The 15,904-nt window shown below is 47.2% G+C and overlaps 1 protein-coding gene across 1 annotated transcript in view; it reads left to right on the top strand.

The window, feature by feature from the left end:
- PKP2 (plakophilin 2) overlaps positions 1–12,893 on the top strand; it is an 85,121-nt gene extending 72,228 nt beyond the window's left edge. Inside the window, exons 12-13 of the mRNA XM_074983796.1 lie at positions 227–314; positions 10,186–12,893. Coding sequence (XP_074839897.1) covers positions 227–314; positions 10,186–10,254 — 157 coding nt within the window. The 3' untranslated portion in view covers positions 10,255–12,893. The remainder of the gene's footprint in view (positions 1–226; positions 315–10,185) is intronic.
- The last annotated feature ends 3,011 nt before the right edge of the window (positions 12,894–15,904 follow it).

Below are 15,904 nucleotides of genomic sequence, written 5' to 3'. Positions count from 1 at the left end.
TTGCATTGGGAATATCATCACTAATAGCTAAAGCAGATAGGTGCAGTCCCTTTGCTACTTGAAGTGATAAGGATGTTGTGAGCTTTACTAAGGACCTGAAAGCATGATCTCAATTCTTGTCAAGGAAATTAAGGGGAACTGGTCATAAGAGTCATGTCTGTAAGTCTGAACACACATTGTGTTGATGAATGGGTATTTTAAATGTTTTATATTTATTTAATTGCAGTAATGCACTCAGCAAAGCTAGCAAAGCTGCCTCAGTCCTCCTGTATTCGTTATGGTCCCATACTGAACTTCACAGTGCCTACAAAAAGGTAAGATCTGGGTTAGTGTCAGCACTGACTCTGCCTTCCGATTAAACAGCTTTGAGGGTTCTTTTGTGCAGTTTATGGTATGCAGTACTCTGTACGCAGAACACACGTTGGACATCCAGTAGTTCTGCATTGCTAGTAACAAATCCATAGTGTGCCTCCCACTGGGCAGATTTGTACCTTAACTTGATGTCTTTTTGCTGGTTTTGCCTCAGACCCCCCTGGGAACTCAAAATGTCTCTGTTTTGGGCATCCTGTGTGCTGCTAGAGTTCATGTGCTGTTGCTTGTTTTTGCAGCTGTTGAACTAATTTGACAGGGAGGGAATAAGATATCAACAAAAGCAATGGGGAGGGCGAGAGGGCTCACCACCTTCAAAGAAGTTGAGTTGTGGTGGGGTTTGTTTGTTTGTTTGTTTAAAGCCCAGGTTTTGGATATGTGCATTTCTAGGGCTTTGTCTACACTTCAGAGTTTTGTTGACAAATGTTATGCTGACAAACAGAGAGCACTTCAGTTAAACTGCTCTTGCATGTCCGCATCGTGCCCCTTGTGTCAGCTGAGCACATCCACACTAGCAGCTCTTGCATCAATGCAGAGAGGACTGCACTGGGCAGCTGGCCTCAGGGTGCTTTTAGAAGGGTTTGCAATGCATCACAGGGTAGGTACAGCATCCTGTGAGGCAGGTTTCTCAATCCCATCATTCCATGGGCATCCTACTAGACTGCCAGCCACTTTTTAACTATGAGTGTCGGAGCTGGAAGTGGGAGAGTGTGTAACAGTGAGCATGGAGGTGGGGGATAGACCACGACACTGTGTGTGGTGGGGGCAGTGTGTGTGTTGTCATATTGTCTCTAAAAGTCTTTAGGCAGAGGAACACCCCTACACACATCAGCTGTTTCTGCACATGCCACTTTTTCCAAACGCAGCACGCTAATAAACAGCCTGGAAAATGCTAATGAGACATGGATGCAAATTTTCAGTGCCTAATTTGCATACAGTCACATGATTCTTCCAGACTCCGAATCATGTGACCGTATGCTAATGAGGCACCGGAAATTTACATCCGTGCCTCATTAGCATTTTCCAGGCTGTTTATTAGCATGCCACTTTGGGGAAAAGTGGAATGTGTAGAAACGGCCATCAACTCCCGCCTCTTCCTTGGCTCTGCGAAGTACAGGAAGTATCTGCCATGTATCCGTCATGCCTACCGCTGTATTCCTAGCGCAGGAGAGAGCAGGATTCCACATTCATTGTTTTCTGGTTGCTGCTGGAGTGGAGTGGTGTGCTCAGCTGTCAGAACTCCCTAGAGTTTTCAGAGGAGAGGCTCACATGCCTGAGTAGACTAGTTGGAATGAAGAGCTGCTGACTTCACAGCAGTAAGCAAAGCATTCACAACAGGCATTGCGGGATACTGGGGAAGGCTGATTATGTTGGCATCACAAATGGCAACATCTACGCTGATGCGTTGTCGCTTTAACTTTGCCACTAAAAACTCTGTGCCTCTTCTTGGGATGGTTTTGTTTTGTCAGCAAAACTGGAGAGTTTTGCCAACAAAAATAGCACTGTAGCATGTGTACCTCCACTGTCTTGTCCGCGAAAGCTGCCTTTTGCCAACAAAGCTGCATAGAGATGCACACCTCCTACAACTGGAAGGGACCTCAGGAGATCATCTAGTCCAGTCCCCTGCCCTCTTGGCAGGACCACCCACTCTCCCTGGCATTTATTTACCCCAATGGCCTCCTCAAGGATTGAGCTCACAACCCTGGGTTTAGCAGGCTAGTGCTCATAGCTACCTATGATGTGATCAAGCACCCCATGGCACAGCTGTAGCACTGTGAAGGCTCCCCATATAATCCCTCTGTGTTGAGGGGGGGGGTTCCATCGACATAATTAAACCAAGCCCAATTACTCTGGCAGCTGTATCGGCACCAGAACATCTCCTCTGACATAGCACTGTGTACACCAGCGCTTATGTCCATGTAAGTGATGTCAGTCAAGGGTGTGGTTTTTTTCTTACCTCTGAGCAGCGTAAGTTATACCAACCAAAGTGTCAGTTCAGCCCTAACCTAACTGGTATTCAAAACAAAGAGGATGGCAGGGGAAGGACTGTTGGCCAAATTATACAACAGGAAACAATCCAAAACCCAATTAGCCAACGAACCTGCTCTTGTCTTTCTACTTGGAGCCTATACAATTGCTTTTGTCAGCCCGCAAGAGAGTTCATTTTAATCTCTTAGTTGGATGCCTCTTTCCTGAATTTTCTAAAAATTTCCTCATTCTTTTTTCCTGATGTTTAGAACTTTCACCATCTAAAAATCTCAGTAAGTTAAATTAACCCAGCTTTTCAAGCTTTATCTTTCTGTTATCTAGTTCAGTTCTTGAAAATTAGAGATGGTTTACAAGGTCAATTCATGGAGTAGCTTTCTGGGCTAATCAGAAATGTGGTGTAGTTCTCTGGAGTGTGTCCAGGATATCTGATTGAAGATAGCATACTTCTTCTACGAGTGTCCCCGTGGGTGCTCCACAATAGGTGTCGGGCTCGCCCTGGCGCCACAGATCGGAAATTTTCCAGCAGTTTCTCCCAGACCGCGCATGCGCCGCTCCCTTGCGCGTCCCCGGCCACGTGCACGATCCGGTCCCTGCCAGTTCCTTCTCAACCGCCATCAGCTGCAGATGGAATCTGCTCAGGCTACGGCCAGAGTCAGCTTAGTTAGAGTTTTTTTAGTGTAAACTGTTGGTTTTTTCTTGCAAAAAAAAAAAAGGAGAAAAAGAAGAAAAAAAAAATATATATATATATGTAAAGATTTGGTAAAGAGAGAGAGGAACGGAGAAGACGCGGGGACGTGAAGGCCAGTAGGCCTCCGGCAGCGGCGGGCTGCGGTCCGCGAAAGGGGAACAGGCACAAATCTAGTGCTAAGTACCCTATTAACAACTCAAAGACTCACCGCGATGTCCTCTTCACGATTCAAACAGTGTGAGTCCTGCCGCGAAGCTATGCTGGCCTCCGATGGGCATAGTCAATGCATTAGGTGCCTGGGGGACTCACACGTTACCCAGAAGCGTTCCCATTGTGCAAAGCTCACAGCCAGGGCCAGAAAAGACAGAGAAATGCGGCTGAAAATGCTGTTGTTTGATAAGGCCCTCCAGCCCGACATGCCGGAGAGGCCTCAATCGGAGGGACCCCCTGGGCTCCATAAAAGGAAGGCGGCTTCCCTCACTCCCTCGGTGCAGAAACGGAGGAAGCTCTCTCCAGCCCGATCCCTGCTGGCTGTCACAGCGAGCGGGACGGGCGTAGCACACAGCCCCCAGCTGCAGATCCAAACAAGCGGCAGCGCAGCAGCGCATGTGGCAGAGGCTGATCCTCCGATTACTAAACAGCCGGCACGCACAGCTCTCAGAGCGGCGGCCAGGCAAGCGCCAGAACCAGCGGCACCGACCCCCGCGGCGCCAGCGGTGCAGGGCCAACAGGCACGCAGCCTGCAGGCACCGGAGGACGTTATCTGCGTGGCACCGCAGCTGAGCGTGCTGAGCACGGCGCCGACAGCGGGGCCGAGATCCCCGGCACAGGAGGGGGCAGTGCCAGCCCTGCAGGGGAGGGGTAAGGCGAGAGCAAAAACCTGGCACCGCAGCCCTTCTCCGGACAGGGCTGCAATGCTACTCTCAACAACCCCTCCCCTTATGCTGCGCACGCCACCCAGAAGACATGGGTCTCCTCCAGCCTACCCAGAGCCTCCTTCTCCATTCCTCCAACCAGCATCACCATGTCTTGGACCACCTTCACCTTTTCTGGGATTGGATCCCTTGGAGTACTATCACAAACCAGTTTCACCACTGTCTGAATCATCGCGGAGATCTCGCTCTCCCAGACACCGGGGGTACACACCCCGAGAGTGGTCCAGGTCTCCATCCCAGGAACCATGCCCATGCTGCCATGGTCGCTCTTACCATGCTGGGCACAGACACCCCAGGCATACACTTAGGGGCAGGTCCCCCCCAACCGTCCAATACCCCCGCGGACACTCTCGGACGGGGACGGAAACACAGTTGTCTGTTTAAAAAGGTGGCTTTCACGCAAGGCATCCAAACAGCAGAGGTACAGGAGAAGCATCACAAACTTCTCAAAAATCTGAGACCCCCGGCTTCATCCAAAATCGCTATCCCGCTCGACGAAGCCATCATGGAGTCAGCCACCACCATATGGCAGACCCCGGCTTCCGCTCCACCTACAAACAAGAGAGCAGATAAGAAATACTTCATCCCGGTGAAGGGCATGGAGTTCCTTTTTGTCACCCACAACCAAATTCATTGGTGGTAGAATCGTCTCAGCAGAGATCAAAGACATCCCAGTACAAACCCGGGGGGTACAGACAGAGATGCCAAGAAGCTAGAGCTGTTCGGCAGAAAGGTGTACTCCTCCTCCACCCTACTGTTGAGAATGGCAAATTATGCAGCACATCTAGCGAACCATAATTACAACAATTACTCCAGGCTTACTTCTCTCATGGATTCGCTTCCGGAAGATAAGAAGCCGGTGCTGAAGGCGATTGTGCAAGAGGGCTATGCAGCTTCGAGGACAGGAGTCCAGCTCGCCCTGGACGTGGCAGATGCGGTGGCACGCTGAACGGCTACAGCAGTGGTCATGCGCAGGGAATCCTGGCTTCAGACATCGGGTATCCCGAGGGATCTGCAGGTGAAGATTGTTGATCTCCCCTTTGAAACGCAGAAGTTGTTTGCAGATTCAACCAATTCGGTCCTTCACTCCAGTAAGGACTCAAGAGCTACACTCAGAACCCTGGGTATTTATACCCCTCCATACAGGAAGAAAAAGTATTACCCTCAACAAAGACGATACCCATACCAACCACAGCGTGCTCAGTACCAACGAGGCTACGACCAAGGGCGACATCAACAGCAGCAACAGTATAGAACTCCTAGGCGACGTTCCCAACAAAGCCGTGCATCCTCAGGGCAAGCCCAAAGGCAACAAGTTTGACGGGCAGGTCGAGGGCTGCACTATCACTACCATCGTGCAATGCCATCCCCAGCTAATGTTCCATCATCGCCTCCAACCGTTCCACCCCCAATGGCAAAAGATCACCACAGACAAATGGGTACTGGAGATCATAGCCACGGGTTACGCGATCCCCTTCCAGTCGCTCCCACTGCCAAAACCTCCGCCCAGGCCCCACCTCAGGGATGCTTCCCACGAGGCGAGACTCAAACAGGAGGTGGACCACCTTATGTTCATAGGGGCGGTGGAAAGAGTGCCGGAGCGATTCCAGGGGAAAGGTTTTTATTCACGATACTTCCTTACAGAGAAGAAAACAGGAGGCTGGAGGCCCATCTTAGATCTTCGGGGCCTCAACCAGTACTTGCGCAAACAACGTTTTCGGATGATCACAGTCGCCTCTATACTCACGGCACTGGACGATGGAGATTGGTTTGCAGCCCTCGACTTACAAGATGTGTATTTTCATATAACGATCCACCTGGCACACAGACGCTTTCTCTGTTTTATGGTCGGCAAGGAGCATTTCCAATACAAGGTTCTTCCGTTCGGCCTCTCCTCGGCCCCCAGAGTCTTTACCAAAACCCTGGCAGTGGTGTCAGCCAACCTGCACAGACAAGGGGTATTTATATTGCCATATCTGGACGACTGCCTACTGAAAGGGGCCTCAAAGGCAGAGGTACTACGCATGATACGCGTAACAGCAGACACGTTTTCTTCGCTGGGCCTGGTCATCAACCTCGCGAAGTCCAAGACCGACCCCACACAAGACATACAGTTCATAGGGGCACGTATAAACTCTATTACAGCAAGCGTCTATCTACCCGACGCCCGCTTTCATGCCATCAGTTCGCTGGTGCAAGTCATTACATTCAGCCCCACGGTGCCGGTCTTAACGTGCTTGCAGCTGCTAGGCCACATGGCGGCGGCAACGTTTGTGGTGCAGAATGCCAGGTTGCATATGCGCAGCCTGCAACATTGGCTGGCGAGCGTCTACAAGCCAGCATCCCACGCTGTCCGCAGGGTGGTGTCGCCCATGACAGAGGTGCGCAGATCCCTGCAGTGGTGGGTAAACCCCAAGAACATGCTGACAGGGGTACCCTTTCACCAACCACAAATCTCTATTTTTCTTACTACAGACACTTCCCACATAGGATGGGGAGCTCACATCGGCGACAAAGTGACGCAAGGAGTATGGTCCCCTACACAACAGTCACTGCACATAAATATTCTGGAGCTCAGAGCAGTGTTCAATGCCTGCAAACACTTTCGAGACCACATACAAGACAAAGTAGTCAGGATCAATACAGACAATACCTCCACCATGTTTTATATAAATCGACAAGGAGAAGCTCGATCCCGTGCCCTATGTGCGGAAGCAGTTCGGCTGTGGAACTGGTGCATCGCCAACAATATAACGTTGAAAGCCTCGTATTTGCCGGGCGCTCACAACGTGAAAGCAGACCAGCTGAGCAGGCGCTTTGCACTCACGTACGAATGGCAGATCCGTTCCGATGTGCTACGACCGATCTTTCACACATGGGGGTTTCCTCAGATAGATCTGTTTGCCACTCAGCACAACAAGAAGTGCCCCCAGTACTGCTCCAGGGCAGGATTGGGGCAGGGGTCCCTGGGGGACGCATTCGCGATTTCATGGAAGGGCCCCCTACTTTACGCGTTTCCCCCCACAGTGCTCATCCACACGGTCTTGCAGAAAGCCAGAAGGGACAGAGCCCGCATGATTCTAGTAGTCCCAACGTGGGGTCGACATCAATGGTTCCCCTTGCTTCTGCGCATGTCGGACCGCCCACCACTCCCCCTTCCAGTGGCACCAGACCTACTCACGCAGGCCCAGGGGTCCATAGTGCACCCACACCCTCAAGGCCTGCGCCTACAAGTATGGCTAATCCATGGCTCAGCTCCCTAGAAAGCACATGTACGGAGGGAGTACAGCAAGTCCTGGAGAGTAGCCGAAGGACCTCCACCAGGAAGACCTACAAGCAGAAATGGACTCGATTCACTGCATGGTGTTCTGACAAGCAGTTAGCTCCCCTTGATGTTCCTATACCTGTAATACTAGAATACTTACTGGACCTCATGAAGGGCGGGCTTTCCCTATCCTCACTAAAGGTCCACCTCGCCGCTATATCTGCTTTTCGGCATGAAGAGGAGGGGCCCACGGTATTTGCCTATCGTATTGTTACCAGGTTCCTGAAGGGGCTGGTAAACCTGTACCCCCCTCGGAAACCGCTTCCACCATCGTGGAACTTGGACCTGGTGCTCAGCACACTAACGTGCCCACCCTTTGAACCCTTAGCCACAGTTCCCCTACATCTCCTTACGATAAAAACAGCCTTCCTCCTTGCAATTACGTCAGCTCGCAGGGTGAGCGAGCTCGCAGCAGTTATGGCAACGCCGCCCTGCACAGTATTCTCAAAGGAGGCGGTAACCTTACGGCTGCACCCGGCCTTTGTTCCAATAGTTTCTTCAGAGTTCCACCTTAACGAACCTATAGTTTTACCCTCGTTTTACCCGAAGCCTCACAGCTCTGGCAAGGAGGCACGCCTACATCTCCTGGACGTGAGGAGGGCGTTGGCCTTCTACATAGACAGAACTAGGTCCTTCCGGAAAACGGACAGACTTCTAGTCTCTCTCGCTCCCAGGTCGAAAGGAGAGGGTCTCTCTTCACAGAGAATCTCAAAGCACATTGTGTCCTGTATAAAAATGTGCTACGAACTTCGAACAACTCCTTTACTGGCCCCGCCTAGGGCTCACTCCACCAGGGCGGTGGCGGTGTCAACAGCCTTTTTCAAGGGCATCGCATTAAAAGACATCTGGAGAGCGGCGACCTGGTCATCCTATGACACCTTCGCCAAGCATTATGCCCTGCACCGGCTATTTGAAGAGGATACCCATCTGTTGACTGCAGTCCTTTCAGGGGCAAGCTGCACATAAACTGATTACCCACCTCCTTACTTGGGTTACTGCTGGGTAGTCACCTATTGTGGAGCACCCACGGGGACACTCGTAGAAGAAAGAGAAGTTACTCACCATAGTAACGATGGTTCTTCGAGATGTGTCCCCGTGGGTGCTCCACCACCCGCCCATCCTCCCCGCTTCGGATCTCTGTTTAGTGTTTTTCAGGAGCATCTGAGGCGGTTGGTCAAGGAACTGGCGGGGACCGGATCGCGCACGTGGCCGGGGACGCGCAAGGGAGCAGCACGCACCGGCGCATGCGCGGTCCGGGAGAAACTGCTGGAAAGTTTCCGATCTGCGGCGCCAGGGCGAGCCCGACACCTATTGTGGAGCACCCACGGGGACACATCTCGAAGAACCATCATTACTACGGTGAGTAACTTCTCTTTCTTTCACTTTCACTCCAAGTTCAGTGTCCAGGTTTTGTAACCAAAGCATAGCCGCTGTACCATGGAGGTCTAAGCACTGTAAACCACGCTCGAGATGGCGAGTTTGGCACTTTTCCAGCACATGAGTTCTTGTCTACTGTGCTGCTCCTCAGTCCCAGAATGGAGAAGAAACCAGGTCAAGTCACTATCTACCAGTGGAAGCTCTGGATGAGCTAAAGAATAGTGTGTTGAGCCTGGTCCAGGATCTCCGATCAAGTGGAAAAGGAAGAGGCAGGTGCAGCAAAGGACTCCTAAATATACCTAAAATATTAGATTTTCTAATATTAGAGCTGTGACGCTCTAAGCTTTTCGTACCACTGCTTCCAAAATTCATACTGCTGTTGTTTTCGACTCCATGGAACTGCTGATTGTCCATTCACGTAAATGACCTGGAGTGTGCTTGTCCCGGAGTGCATGAGTTACCATGGTGACAACAGATCATCTGTGATGTCACACCCCAGTCCGCAGGAAGGGTTCCTCCCCTGGTGTGATCATTCTTTGATTTGGGTGCTGCATGTTTTTTCGTGCCTGAAAATAAGTCATCAGTCAACCATAGATGTAGTAAGTTGGTTTAATGTGTGCCACTTCTCCAGGCAGACTTGAAAGTAATGGCATATCATCTAGGTCTGGCAGCAGTGTTCCCTGTAAGATGAGCACTTGGGCAGCCACGCAGGAGAGATTCAGGTGTTGCTTGGCTGATTAGCAGAGCACCCACAGCAACCCGCAGCTGGCAGCAGGTGTTTCTACATCTGGTGCACAGCTGCACATGCCTTTGGTGCACAGAACACAATTTAGTCTGCCGAGGGATGGACAAAATTAGAGGAAACCCAGCAGGCATGTCTGTGCGCAGGGCACCTCCATCACAGTAGCTAAAGGCAAAGCACAAGCAGACAAAATGCAAAATTGGAGCTCACGCTTTCATCATTCAAAATTAAAAAAGCATTAAACCACAGTATACAGAAAATTAATTTACCTGTACTGCACATATAACAATATATTCCTTGCAAACCAGAAATCTAGGTTATGGAGTAAGAGCCTCTAACATAATCACCTTTCACTTTACTCTCCATTGGGTACAATGACACATTTATTACTGTGTCCTAGAGTTAAGATTAAAGCTGAGGGCCTGAATTTTCAGGTCACTAGAGGGTTTTTTGTGCCCAAATAGAAACTCCTTTAAAGGGGCACAGTTTTCAGAAACAGCTGGGCGTTGTCCTTTTGAAGTGGCTTATATCAGGCAATGAAAAATAAGAAACCCAAAATCACTGCTCACTTTTGAAATATTAGACTGACATAGAAGCAAAAGGACTTACCTGGCAAAATAATATCAAATAAAATTGTACATTAACCTTTTATATAAACATTTCAGATGGATTGTCTGCAGTTGTACTTTGTCCTATGCATGCACTTTGTTTTCAGAGTCATCATTAACAGTAATTAGATCTTTTTTGTTTCTTTCCAAAGGCTAATTTTAAGAAGATAGACTTCGTCAATAATCGAACAACAAGAGCATATAATTCACTTAAAGACTAAGGCAGGTGACGAATATGTAGAGACTGTGTGTGGATTTCTACAATTATCTCCTCAGCTTCAGCCGGGCCACTGTGATCTCTGAAGTATCTGACAAAACAGACACTTGTTTTTTATCTGACTTGGATGACCAGCAGAAAGCTGCTGCTGTCTTTTGCCTTTACCCTGCATCACACTGTTCTGAGTGTACTTTAAAATATCAGTCACCAAAGATGGTACTGCTAGGGATTCCTAGTGCAAGTTTTTTTTAAGCGTATTATGCTGGTCAGTGTTTCAAACCACAGGCATTTATACCGGGAGGTTTGAAATTCTTATCTGCAAGAAATTCTTTGTAGGCTACTTTTTAAACATAGAACTTCTCCGCGGGGAAAATTTCAAGTGTGCTGCTCCGGGAATAATGATTGTTTTTTAATTAGCAGCAGTTATAATCTTCCTTTCAGCATGCAGGCGCAGCACTAAAACTCGATCTTTGTTCTGTGTGAAATGGAACAGAATATACAGAAAGAGATGTTTTACCACATGCATTTTTAAAAGCACCCAGAAACTGATGTTTTATTTGGGGAGGGGGCAGAGGGGATTGTCTTGTTTTTTTATTTTTGTTTTTCTATTTTTTGTATTAACGTGTTCAGCAGCTCACCAACCTCTTTCGCTTTGAGATCTCAGCAGCAACAGCAAAATCAACACATCACTAAAGCTATGTCTACACTGTCCTGGAAGATGGACCCACTCTGGTAGGGATGCACAAAATTGACCTCTAAGGGGTTGCAGTTGACCCCTTTACTCTTCATGAGATGCGAGAAGTAAGGGAGGTTGATGGGAGAAACTCTCCCGTCAGCCTTGTTCAGTAAGGGCAGCCAAGTAAACTGAGCGCAGATACGTAGATTTTAGCTACACAATTGCCCTAATTAGAATTCATATTTGCAGTCGACTTACTTTGCCTAATACAGACATAGCCAAATGCACCTTCAGCCCGCTTTCCTCCCTGCTTCCCTTCCACTGCTGCCAGAATTTTTGACAGTGTCCAGTAGGGAGTTTCAAATAGCATCAGTGAGCCTCAGGTCCCTTGATATGAACTAGAATGCGTCATTCATGACTAATTGAGCTAAAGAACTGATCTTAATTCATGGACAAGTTTGAGAAACATTCAGTTGTAAAAAATTGTATTGTTAGCTAGAATTGATAACAAGGCTGTAGATTGGTCCCTTATCTTTATTACCAAGGTCAGGAGTGTGAGATGAGGGATGTGGTTGCTTAGGAGGAATTTATGTGAATACAGAAAACATTCACTAACCTTTGTAAACAAGAACTGTCTCTTAATGAAAACAACAAGGAGTCCAGTGGCACTTTAAGACTAACAATGTTATTATGGCCTAAACTTTTCTGAGTTGCAGTTCACTTGATCGGATTCATGAAGGGAAAGAAATATGCATATTTGTAAGCATAGTTCCTCAAAGAATATGAAATACATCATGATAATACTGCTGTGAAATGCAGAGAGCATAAACAGTGATAGCGAAAAATGAAAACCCATACAAGTACCACAGAAACAGAAAAAGCTAGGAATTGAGAGGAGCCTTTCAAAAGTGCTCAAGAGTAGCCTAACTGCTCCCACTGAAGTCAGATTTAATTAATTATGATGCCAGTTATAGCAGATACAGATTTTTTTTATGTTGACAGTGTCCCTTTAAATCACTATTGTTCAAAAGGTATTGTGCACTTGCCAGCAGGAGAAGTCAGAGGTGTTAGCATTTGAAAGTGATGAGTTAAGAATGCTTATGAAGGAATACAGGGGCATGACTTACTAGTAGGCTTGAGAAGATTTGATTTTTACCCATAAATGCTGAAATCAACATTTACCAACATGCACGTACAAACCAATGAAAAAATATTTCCATTGATAATAGTCGAAATGTACAGATAGGCAGAGTAAAGAAAATTCTTCTTGAGAACTTACTATAGGCCTATCATAATGGCTGGGTCTACACTACAGCATTTTGTCAACAGAAGTTACTGTTGGGAATATTTGCCCACAGAACCTCTGTCGACAGAACGTTTCCACATCTAGTAGAGGCTCCCCTTGTCTACGCCCTCTGCCAGCAAAACTCTGTAGTGTAGATACGGCCAAGGTACACAAATTATGTTGTAATGCTAGCATTAGTGGATCTGGGGATGGGGCTCCACTTAGGTAGCTATAACTTTTTAAATCTCAATATCTGCTGTTGTTAAGTGTTGTCTCATCCACCCAAATGTCCCACAACTGTGAAAAAATGCTTGACACCAACACTTTTGTGCTATTGAAAATGTACATTGATAAAAATCAACTTCTGCCAAGTCAACTTATTACAGCTGAGCTTCTTCATTACTATGAACTCAAAGACATTGTAACTGGACTCCAAGAGAGAGAAAATGTTAACTGGAGAAATAATAAAGCATTTGCTCAAAGGGAAAATCTGCCTTGGGATTGTGTTGCTCCTAATGGAAGTATTTGTTGCAGGTGAAATCTTCATGCTCTTCCAACCTTTACTTTAAGAGGGCAAGTCCATTTTGCTTATTAGACCATGGTTTGAGAAAAAAAATTGTTGTAACAGGATCATGCAGTGATGCTGTTTAGCTGTTTTTATACCAAAGAATTCCTGTATTAAACTGTGTACAATAGAATGCCTGTGACAGTGTTCCTTGCAGATGCGGTAATGATCTGCCCAAACGCTTGGCATTCCTGAGGTTCTCACTAGCGTCCCAGACGGTGTTCCCTGTAAGATGTGGGCTTGCGTGGCCACTCAGAAGAGATTCAGATGCTGCCCTGCTGATTAGCAGAGCCCCCACAGCTAGGTTTTGTATTTCTCTTGGTGGTGCACATTTGCGCATGCCCACTGCATGTAAAAATTATTCCGCAGATAGAAAAATTAGAGGGAATATTACTTTCAAAGGTGTTGTCTATTGAGCCAATCACACCATCAATACATCAATAGACATCAATAAAATTCTTTGTTATGTTCCTATGAAGTTGGGAAACCCCATCCCCAGTTTACAGAGAGATTAAGTGATTTACCAAAGGTCATTCAGGGAGTCTGTGGCAGAGCAAGGAATTGAGTCCAGGTCTCATAAGCCAGGGCAGGCTATTAAAAAGCAGCAGCAGCCTGACAGGTTTAGTCCCTGGCAGGCCATCACCACTATATTCACCTGTGCCATCACAGCTCTTACTGACTGTGGGTTGCCATTTGCAGCCAATGAGAGCAACAGGAAGCAGTGTGAACGAGAACACCACTTCCTGCAGATGCCATTGGCTGGGAACGGTGATCTGTTGCCAATAAGAGCAGTGATCACCCAATTACCTGCAGAGGCACTGTTAAATATTGAGGTGGGGCCCTATCAGGAACTGACTGGTAGACCCAATCCAGCTTGCAGGCCACTATTTGCCCACCTCTATCGTAAGCCCTGAGTTGGTGCATTAATCAGAATAACCTCCATTCCCTTTTAGCAGAAATAATTAGTAGTTCCTATTGCTGTGCTGGAACTGTGGGACACTGAGATGGATTTGCTGCCAGAAAGTGTTTTGTTCTTTTCCTTGTTTCACCTATCTAACTTCCTCTCTTGGCCTTTACAGCTGGTGAGTAAGGGGCAGGGCTCTCTCTGCCCCTTGACAGAGTTCAGCTGCAGACTTCCACAATTAGGTATCATAGTCTAATACTATTTTGGCTATGTGTGTAAGAGTGGTGGGTTTTATGTTTGGGTATGTTTTTTTTTTTTCCAGTTTGGGGTAGACATGGTAAAGTCTCTATTAAATTAAGCCCAACCACGCTTCTGGGCCCAAGCAAAGCTCAGCAGGGAAGAAGAGTTAGCAACCACATTGAGCCCACAGCTACAGAGCTCCAGCCCTTACATCATATAAAAGTGTTTAGCCCAGTAGCGTGTCCTAAAAGGAAGCTGAGATTACTTCTGTGTCTTAAGTCAACCTGAGTCGGGATATTAGTGTGTCTCAGGGTAAGTGCAGCTTGCCTAAAGAACTCAGATTTCCCTGTCCCGGAGGTTCCCTGTTCCCTCTAAGCTAAGCACTTAGGCGGCCACCCTGGAGAAATTCAGGTGCCGCCCTGCTCATTAGCAGAGCAACCACAGCTGCCCTCAGCCATCAGCATGTGTTTCTATGGAAGTGCTCATCTACACCTGGCTTGGTGCACAAAATAAAACTTATTTCACCTGCAGGTTGAAAGAATTGGACCACTGTGAAGTTGTAGGACAGAGATCAACAGCCTGGATTCATGCCACTGCCCAGACTGAGAGATATTCTGCCTCCTAAACCCAATGAAATGGCTGCAAGTGGGAACAGGTCATGGCAGCTCATGCAAGGTGCAGTAAAGTGGTCATTAAGAAGTTAATTGGGCTACTAGGGGTATAATTGGAAGACTGAGGATTGGCAGCAGTAAATGGAAAGATCAGACTAGGGCTTTCTTGCAAATGAGATTGTAGATAAGGACAGCAGGAAAGCTCTTTTCCTCCTTGCCTGGGGCAGGAAAACCTACTCCTACTTAACACCAAAAAGCAGTCATGTAGCATGCTAAAGACTAGCAAAATAGTTTATTAGGTGAGCTTTCGTGGAACAGACCCACTTCTTCAGACCATAGCCAGACCAGAACAGACTCAATATTTAAGGCACAGAGAACCAAAAACAGTAATCAAAGAGGACAAATCAGAAAAATATGATCAAGGTGAGCAAATCAGAGAGTGGGACAGATCTGTGGTGTGAAAGCTCATCACCTAATGAATTGTTTTGTTAGTCTTTAAAATGCTGTAGGGCTGCTTTTTAATTTTGGGAAGCTGCCGACGAACAGGGCTATATCTCTCTGTGACTATTCCTACTTAAGGAGTTTGTTACAAGTTTGTTACAGAAACCTGGGGATAAAAAATTTGAAGGTCTGCAAATGACCCTGATGGAGCGTTACCTGTCAAAGGCAGCGTCATTGTGGAATGTTTTCAGTTTCATAGCGGAATGAGGAGATGGGTTGAAATAGCAGCTTGGCGTGTGACAGAGCTATAAAGATTAACTCAGTGTTGCTCCTTTGGAAAAGTTCTGGAGAATATGCTGTGGGACAGATTGGTTTATGGTGTGTGTCATGAGAGACTTCAAAAGCAATTGATGACCACAAGTGAACATAACCTGGCCCAAAGCAGTAACATTGGCAACAGAAGCAGCAGTGGAAAATATATGAGATTTGCCTTTAGAATCAAACTGACCCAATAAATAAAATGCAAAGCAGGATGGAGCCCACTAATGAATGCAGGACTCACCTACTTATACCAGGGGTTTTTTCCTTGAAAATAAAAAAAATAAAAATAAAAAACAAACAGAAAGTTACCAATTCTAGTGCTCCAGAGATAAAAGGCAAAATCTCTTAGGCAGTGGGTCGTTGCAACCCCGAAAACTGAATTATAGGAGAAAATTTTTAAATTGGAACCTAACAAAACAGCAGCATTCCAGAAGTCCTGGATGCTCAACCCACCATTTTTAGAGACGGGTTAGTGACTATGAAGGATGTAACAGGTGGTATGCAGGATTGGCTCAAGCCAAAATACAAAGCTATCCCATGTGAAAAAAGGAGGGAATTGTTTCACCACTGCAGTTTTCTTAATGGGCCATGCCAGGGCCACCAATGGTGAA

This window comes from Carettochelys insculpta, chromosome 1 (genome assembly GCF_033958435.1).
Source record: "Carettochelys insculpta isolate YL-2023 chromosome 1, ASM3395843v1, whole genome shotgun sequence".
In the NCBI taxonomy this organism is placed as follows: Eukaryota; Metazoa; Chordata; order Testudines; family Carettochelyidae; genus Carettochelys; species Carettochelys insculpta.
The sequence above is the reverse complement of the archived record's forward strand: the minus strand, read 5'-3'. Positions and strand labels throughout refer to the sequence as shown.